The sequence below is a fragment of the Salvelinus namaycush genome, chromosome 6 (genome assembly GCF_016432855.1).
Source record: "Salvelinus namaycush isolate Seneca chromosome 6, SaNama_1.0, whole genome shotgun sequence".
Lineage (NCBI taxonomy): Eukaryota > Metazoa > Chordata > Actinopteri > Salmoniformes > Salmonidae > Salvelinus > Salvelinus namaycush.
In genome coordinates, this window is record NC_052312.1 from 22375545 (window position 1) to 22384227 (window position 8683).

At 41.1% G+C, this 8683-nt stretch overlaps 1 protein-coding gene across 3 annotated transcripts; it reads left to right on the top strand.

The window, feature by feature from the left end:
- Positions 1-1007: 1007 nt before the first annotated feature.
- On the top strand, positions 1008-5425 carry LOC120049788 (E3 ubiquitin-protein ligase TRIM39-like). 3 transcript variants are annotated; one of them, XM_038996208.1, is made up of 8 exons: positions 1008-1151; positions 1693-2349; positions 2502-2597; positions 2821-3054; positions 3246-3393; positions 3489-3515; positions 3788-3969; positions 4248-5425. In XM_038996208.1, exons 2-8 carry the CDS (start codon positions 1774-1776, stop codon positions 4644-4646), a joined length of 1662 nt encoding a protein of 553 aa, XP_038852136.1. In that variant the 5' UTR covers positions 1008-1151; positions 1693-1773; the 3' UTR covers positions 4647-5425. The 3 variants fall into 3 exon arrangements, with proteins under 3 accessions (XP_038852136.1, XP_038852134.1, XP_038852135.1); XM_038996206.1 differs by having other exon boundaries at positions 1772-2349; XM_038996207.1 differs by lacking the exon at positions 1008-1151 and having other exon boundaries at positions 1170-2349.
- Positions 5426-8683: the final 3258 nt, after the last annotated feature.

Genomic DNA, 8683 nt, shown 5'->3' on the forward strand with positions numbered 1-8683 from the left:
AAGGGGTCTGAATACCCTCCGAATGCACTGTAATCTCAACTGCAATCTAGGTCATTTGGGTTGTGCTATTAAATGTAACACATTAAGTTATTTTATAAATACAAAATATCTGACATTGTATTCCCATTTGAGCTGTTAAATGGTTGAAAGTGCAGTGATAACACATTTAGATGACAACTAAACCAAAGAAATCTGATATTGTTTTTCTATATAATTTGGTTGTGCTTTTAGATGGTTGAAAGCATAGGTGATAATACATTGGGAATTCAACAAACGTTTTGAGTGTGTGAATAAAGGTTGACATCTCACTGATCAACATCTCAACCAAATATTACTCAGATTTCCACATTGAAATGACATGGTGTTCCCAGTGAGATATTTGGCTAGTTGATTGTGTTTTTGTTATGGATAGGATTGGAATATACAGTATTTGTGTGTGTATTATGGATATGAATGGAATATATTTGGTTTGACATATTGATATTTGATTTTGAGAAATCATGGAAACTTATTTTTTTGTCCTTCTGAATACCTGCCTGTTTTTTGTCCTTCTGAATACCTGCCTGTTTTTTGTCCTTCTGAATACCTGCCTGTTTTTTGTCCTTCTGAATACCTGTCTGTTTTTTGTCCTTCTGAATACCTGCCTGTTTTTTGTCCTTCTGAATACCTGCCTGTTTTTTGTCCTTCTGAACACCTGCCTGTTTTTTGTCCTTCTGAATACCTGTCTGTTTTTTGTCCTTCTGAATACCTGTCTGTTTTTTGTCCTTCTGAACACCTGCCTGTTTTTTGTCCTTCTGAATACCTGTCTGTTTTTTGTCCTTCTGAATACCTGCCTGTTTCTTGTCCTTCAGAATAAAAGGAAAGGAAACACCAATACCTTCCTGTTTGACAGTTACTTTTTACATTGGAGTATCACCAGGAAGAAATCTTTACTACTGTTTGTGTTTCTTCAAGTATTGTGATGCAATGTTATAATGTGTGTCAATGTAGCTCAGTGGTGAAATGGAGTGGAAAGAGTTAATACATCAGGAAGTTCCCATCCATACAGTATCCCACTGTATAAAGGGGAGGGGCTTGAGCAATTGATTGGAACACAGCAGAACCTAGATAACTCTACTCTGCCACCTGAGGTCAAACCCTTGCCTGCCAAGGTAAGTGACAACTTTTATGTGGATAAGTATAGTTTCAAGGAAGAGGTTATGACTTCACACCGAGGCAAGAATTAAGGAGAGAGAAACTCTTCAATACAGTTATTTCCTATTGACTCTAACCTAAAACGTTGGGTTGGCTGTCACAGTACACTGGTTTCCTGCTCTGAGTATGGGCCATGATGACTCTTTGTACTTTGACCGCTGATGTTTTTCACAGGCAGCTGATAAGGCACCAGGGCTGTATTCACTAAGAATCAAACAGGTCGAAACGGGGAGGGACTAACCTGAACTTTTCCAATAAGAAACGCTAGATTTCATAGAAAAAATGTTCTGCTATGGTGGGCACTAATGAATACACCCCAGGGCTGAGTTTTAAGGTCATGGTTTGTCGTGAAAGCAACCGCATGCAGGGAGCTACAGTATAAGTTTGAGTTAACTGTTTGATTTACTTTCTCTGAAGCATAGTGTTTTACATAGGATTATAATACTTTTGAGATCTTTTATTATGTTCAAATTAGGGAGTATTTGATTCCATTTACAGCTGAAATGCATTTGAAAGACTGCTTTATTTTGGGCTGCCTTTCTGAAACGGTGTTCGATCCTATCTGTTCTATCTGAAGACATGGCTTCTTCCGGCGATATATTATCTGAAGAGCAGTTCCAGTGCTCTATCTGTCTGGATGTCTTCACTGAGCCAGTCTCCATCCCATGTGGCCACAGTTTCTGCATGGCCTGTATAAAGAGACACTGGGATAGCAGTGATGTCTGCCATTGTCCCAAATGTAAGAGGGTGTTTGCAGGATGCCCTGATCTCCTCGAGAACTCATTTGCTAAAGACATTTCAGAAAAGATCAGGGCGAACAGACGGAACGGAATCAAGCAATCTGATGCCAAATCTGGAGGCGTGCACTGTGATGTCTGCGTGGGGAGAAAGCTCAAGGCCCTGAAGTCCTGCCTGGTGTGCCTGACTTCTTACTGCGAGACTCACCTGGAGCCTCATCAGAGAGTGGCGACTCTGAAGAGACACAAGCTGGTGGACCCTGTGGAGAACCTGGAGGACAGGATGTGTAAGAAGCACGAGAGACTCCTGGAGCTGTTCTGTAGGAGTGACCAGAGATGTGTGTGTGTGCTCTGCACGGAGACGGACCACAGGGCTCACGACACCGTTCCAGCAGAGAGAGAGAGTACGGCCAAGAAGGTAATGCTCTGATTATTCTTTCATTTTGACTAATACATTTATTTTTAGCCAAGACAAATTCCTACGTTCCTGATTTTCATTCGGAATCTGATTCTAATTCTGGTTCCATTTCTGGTTCCAATTCTGATTCTTCTTCTGATTCTGATTGATAGGCTCAGATGAAGAAGACTGAGGCAGCGGTGCAGCAGATGATCCAGGCCAGATTGAAGAAGTTGGATGAGATCAAAAACTCAGTCAAACTTAGCAGAGTGAGTCCTTATGATCAGCATCTTGTTATCTACTGTCGCTGATTCAGTTCCAATGGCACAACAGAATGGGACTGTTTTCTACAGTATTTCCTTGTTGTCATCAGACAAGTTCCAAGAAAGAAATAGAGGGCGATGTGCATGACGTCAATGTTATTTTCTATGTGGGGTACCATAGGGTTCAACTCTCGGCCTAACTGTTTTCAAATGTATGTCATTTGGTCAGATAAATTCAAAGAAAGAGATAGAGGATGGAGTGCAGGTCTTCACCGCTCTGGTGCGCTCCATCGAGAGAAGCCAGGCTGAGCTCATCGAGTTGATCGAGGAGAAACAGTCAGCAGCAGAGAGGCGAGCTGAAGGGCTCGTCAAAGAGCTGGAGCAGGAAATCACTGAGCTACAGAGGAGAAGCACTGAGCTGGAGCAGCTCTCACTCACTGAGGACCACCTCCACCTCCTAAAGGTCCGTGTCCCTCTACCAATATGGTCACAATAGGCAAATTCTAACTTCCACTTAAGTAGAATTTTCACCTACTCCCTCATTTCCATCAATGAATGACTAAATGAAAATCCGACTTAAGTGGAAGTTAGGATTACCTCACCGTCAACATCAGAGGATGTTGTCTGAAGTGTTTCTCCTGTTTCCCGTGGTAGATTTTTCCATCCCTGTGCACCCCTCCACCCACCAAGGACTGGTCTGAGATCAGTGTTCACTCTGACCTGTGTTTGGGGAATGTGAGGAGAGCTGTATCTCTTCTGGAGGAGGTAGTGGAGACAGCAAAAAACAAACTGTCAATTAAAGGTCGTTGTCATCTTCTGTCTTCTCACTACAGTTATACAATCCATTGTGAGACATACATTTTTATGTTGTGTTTTCTGTGGTTCCTTACCTTGCAGAGCATGAAAAGATACAGCTGTGTGCAGGTAAAGTTTTCTTTGGTGTTGATTCAAGTCATTTGAATGAATCCTTTTTCTCTTCATTGTTCAGCTGTTGCTTCAATGACGGTGACTCCCTAGAAGAATGGCCATGCAGTACAAATATAACAGAATCATTTGAACGTTGACGCGTGTAAATGTCCAATGTGTTTAATGTTATATGCCTTTTGTTACCTTTTGACCCTGTAAATTAGAGCACCAAAGAAAAAAAAATGGACAATAACATTTTATTTTCTTATCTATTTTACGTCTCCTCAAAGTTGACGTATCCCTGGACCCGAGCACTGCCAACCCCTGGCTGGTCATGTCTGAGGATGGTAAGCAGGTCTGGGACGGGGACACGGAGCCGAGCCTCCTGAACGGTCCTCAACGATTCGACACGGCACCCTGTGTCCTTGCCAAGGACGGCTTTGCCACCGGGAGGCACTACTGGGAGGTCGAGGTGGGTTTGTACTGAAATTAAAAGGAAAAAACACGTTATATACGTTGTTTAATTGATGTAGGTCTATCAGACTAAAACATTGGTTCAAATACATTAAATCTGTGGAGCATCATGATCACCAAAGTGCTGGAGATTCTTTTATTTTTCAGTGTACAGTTTTTCTCCATGCCCCTGGTAATACTGTAGGTATAGGTAAGCCTATAGGCACCTTACCTTTAACTATTGGTAAAGCTACTGGACTATAGGGGTGTGAGTTATACTCTTTTCAATTGGTTAAGGTCGGAGACAAGACGGCTTGGGACCTGGGTGTGGCCAAGGAGTCCATCAACAGGAAGGGCATGGTCACACTGAGCCCTGAGGACGGCTATTGGACGATATGTTTGAGGAGAGGAAGTGAGTACAGAGCATGTGAGGGACAGTCGGTGTTGCTCCACTTCAGAGAGAAACCATGGAAGGTTGGGGTGTTTGTGGATTACGAGGAGGGGAAGGTGTCGTTTTATAATGTAACGGACAGGTCTCATATTTATTCGTTCACGGGCTACCAGTTCACTGAGAGGGTGTTACCTTTGCTCAACCCAGATATGCGTGACAGCGGGAACAACATATCACCGCTCATTATATGTCCTGTTGGTGTTTTCACCAGAGGCGGTAGTTTGGATGATGACATAACAATATGAAATGTACTTTGCCATGGACAATACATTTCATTTGAAAGTGTCCTAAAGAGGAAAACAGGAAACAAAATGGACTTAAATTGCCATGGACTTAAATTGATAAATGGGTTAAGAAAGATTCAGTAAGATTCACTCCATTTAATTTAGTTGAATTAAATGAAATTATGAATGCTCTTTTAAATGCAGATATGTTGTGTTTTATTTATATTTTATGTAATTGTCTGAGAAGAAGACAGAAGTTAATGCAACTATCCAAACCAATCTTTATTAGCTCATGTCATGTTTTTTTTTTTTTACAATTTGAATGAATGCAACAGTTGTACAATAGATGAAGATATTCCAAACTTTTCAAATCCATCGTATACTGACTGAATAAAACATTGTTCTGGCACGGATAAATCATTTATAGATTTGGGGTATTTAGGTTGGAATTCAGGTATTCAATGTACTGTAAAATGTACCCTTAAAAAATATACGTTGTGAAAAATACATCTATATGTGCCTCATTTGCATACTGTATATACACTAGATGTATTTGCATACATTAATAAATTAATATAAAGGGGTGGAACAGGGCTACAACCACCAAAAAATGTATCTGTCTCGGACTACCTGAGCTGTCTAGACTGCCTCATTAATACTGTTGTTGTAACATTTTATTACATAATTCAACAAGTGTGTCAAGAGAAGGATGATGTAGTAACCAAAAAAGTGTTAAACTAATCAAAATTGGTAAAAGACCAAGTCCATATTACGGCGAGAGCAGCTCAAATAAGCAAAGAGAAACGACAGTCCATCATTTCTTCAAGACATGAAGGTCAGTCAATCCGGAACATTTCAAGAACTTTGAAAGTTTCTTCAACTGCAGTTTCAAAAAGCATCAAGCGCTATGATGAAACTGGCTCTCATGAGGACCGCCACAGGAAAGGATGACCCACAGTTACCTCTGCTGCAGTTACCAGCCTCAGAAATTGCATCCCAAATAAATGCTTCACAGAGTTCAAGTAACAGACGCATTTCAACATCAACTGTTCAGAGGAGACTGAGTGAATCAGGCCTTCATGGTCAAATTGCTGCAAAGAAACCACTACTAAAGAAGTGACTTGCTTGGGCCAAGAAACACGAGCAAAGGACATTAGACCGGTGGAAATCTGTCCTTTGGTCTGATGAGTTCAAATTTGAGATTTTTGGTTCCAACCGCTGTGTCTTTGTGAGACGCAGAGTAGGTGAACGGATGTTCTCCTTATGTGTGGTACCCTACTGTGAAGCATGGAGGAGGAGGTGTGATGGTGTGGGAGTGCTTTGCTGGTGACACTGTCAGTGATTGATTTAAAATTAAAGGCACACAACCAGCATGGCTACCACAGCATTCTGCAGCGAAACGCCATCCCATCTGGTTTGCGCTATCATTTGTTTTTCAACAGAACAATGACCCAACACACCTCCAGGCTGTGTAAGGGCTATTTGACCAAGAAGGAGAGTGATGGAGTAGTGCATCAGATGACCTGGCCTCCACAATCGCCCGAACTCAAACCAATTGAGATGGTTTGGTATGAGTTGGACCGCAGAGTGAAGGAAAAGCAGTCAACAAGTGCTCAGCTTATGTGGGAACTCCTTCAAGACTGTTGGAAAAGCATTGCAGGTGAAGCTGGTTGAGAGAATGCCATGAGTGTGCAAAGCTGTCATCAAGGCAAATGGTGGCTACTTTGAAGAATCTCAAATATTGTCACGACTTCCGCCGAGGTCGGTTCCTCTCCTTGTTCGGGCGGCGTTCGGGGGTCGACGTCACCGGTCTTCTAGCCATCGCCGCTCCACCTTTCATTTTCCATTTGTTTTGTCTTGTTTTCCCGCACACCTGGTTCACATTCCCTCATCAGACTGAATGTATATTACCCTCTGTTCCCCCCATGTCTGTGTGTGGAATTGTTTGTTGTTACGTGTATGTGCACGTCAGACTGGTTTGCGCCAGGTTATGTCAACCCGTATTTGTTTAGTTTTCTTAGTGCCGTGTGTATGTTCGCCATAATAAAGGGCTCCGTTTGCTACCCAATTATGCTCTCCTGCACCTGACTTCCCTGCAGCCAGTTACGCACTGGCTACAAATATAAAATAGATTTAGATTTGTTTAACACTTTTTTGGTTACTACATGATTCCATATGTGTGTATTCTAGAATGTATAAAATAATTAAAATAAAGAAATACCCTTGAATGAGTAGGTGTGTCCAAACTTTTTACTGGTAGTGTACATTTGCGAGATCAGACATAATATCACTATAATTCGAGTGTTAATTTTTGGAAGTTGCTTTCATTTGTAAACATTTCAACTGTATTAAATCTTACTTTTTCAATTGCACAAAAAATGAACACCCACCAAAATAAAGTTATCTTTCTTCTCTTTCTTGTGATGTAACTGTCGAGCGAAGCATTAGCGCTCTTATCGATGCAACAGAAAGCCAATGTATTCCATTGAGCCCATTTTAGCCATTACCGGAGTGTGTTTGACAGGTCATTACAAATGTTTCCACGGTCGTTATGTTAACGGGAAAACACTAATGTTACAAGCAACAGTGGGAAAGATTTAAGTGACACCTGGATTTTGAAAGCAATCAATCCAGTGAGATTTAGGTGCAGTAGCAATTTTAGCATGTATATCTTGGTGTGGCAAAACAAACAACAAAATATGCATGCTAGCAAAGCCACTACACAACACAACACTAAACAATACATTAATTGCACTATAATGGTGACAAACGGTGCCCACAAACTGTTTGGGCCTACATAAAGCTGTCCCAACAGCAGTCCCAACACCTTACCACTGCTACACCTGGCTATCAGCGGAGCCTTGTCTGGCATCGAAACAGTTAATTCAGCCTCATTTACTGCCTTTTTAAAAAACATAGCTGATATGGCTGACTTGTTTAAACAAATGTGGTTTCTACTGACAATTGAGATGTACAAACTATGGCATAAGGGAACGATGAGCGGACAAGAGGCAATCCGTAATTTCGATTAAGACATTAATGAGCGAGCTAGGACGGACGTTGTCAATATAACTATTTGTTCAGCACTTTTGAAATATACATCGACAGAATTCAGAACATGGCCCGTTCTTACCTTATTCTCCCTGTACACCAAGTCAGAACCGTAGGATAAATAACGGAAGCAGACAATGAAAGCTCATACACTATTCAATGGTTACATTTCTCTAAAACAGGCTATAGGCTACATGTGCACCACCAAGTGAGAACAGTAAGCGAAATCAAGACCAGAAAAGGGACCAAATTATTAGCGAGAGGCACATGGGCTACTAACAGGTTACTACACAACATACACTTAGTATTACTTTCCTTGCTACGGTATACATATCTCCCTGACATATTACATAATTTATGCAGCAGCATACAATACATTTTTGGAGCTGTATTCACTTCCTTCCAAACCACTCATTGTTGAATTTGCGATTTCCAACTTGTTGTGTAATGTTTATGTCCATGATACGTTTTATCTATAATTTCTCTTCATTATTTATCCTCATATGACAAGGCTTGAAAAGGATTTGCCAGTAGATTGTTGACTTGATTCATGATGATGACTGCTAGCTAAGGTTTTGAAAGTATGATATTGACATGATCAGTCCAATCGAAGCTACTGTACATATAACGTGATTTGACATCATTTTATCTGTGGCCAATGACCTTCTAATGTAACTCTATGGCAGCTCCCAAAGAGCTAGAATTTTCTATGTCTACCCTTAGACTTTGCAGTGACGTAGTGTCCCCAGTGACAGAACACTGAGCCAATCACGGCGCAACGCTCCGTATTTTCTGCTGGCTTGCCCCACCACCACCACAGAAAGAGTTAGGCTGAAACACCTGCATTTCGGAGCTGCCTTACTCAAGAAAACAAAAAAGAGACCATGTTTGTATGCGGCTTTATTAACTCAATGATATTTTAATTTTTTTACATTGTTTGCGAACTGATATGTGTCACGTATTAATATTTATACTTTTTTTGCTAAAAATGTGGGGCTCAAAACAGG

What these genes read in the sequence shown, in the direction of transcription:
- LOC120049788 (XM_038996208.1), top strand. Translation starts at nt 1,774, where the DNA reads ATGGCTTCTTCCGGCGATATATTATCTGAAGAGCAGTTCCAGTGCTCT. An exon ending in ACCACCTCCACCTCCTAAAG is followed by an intron (nt 3,055 to 3,245) that starts GTCCGTGTCCCT and finishes TTCCCGTGGTAG; the next exon opens with ATTTTTCCATCCCTGTGCAC. An exon ending in AAAGATACAGCTGTGTGCAG is followed by an intron (nt 3,516 to 3,787) that starts GTAAAGTTTTCT and finishes GTCTCCTCAAAG; the next exon opens with TTGACGTATCCCTGGACCCG.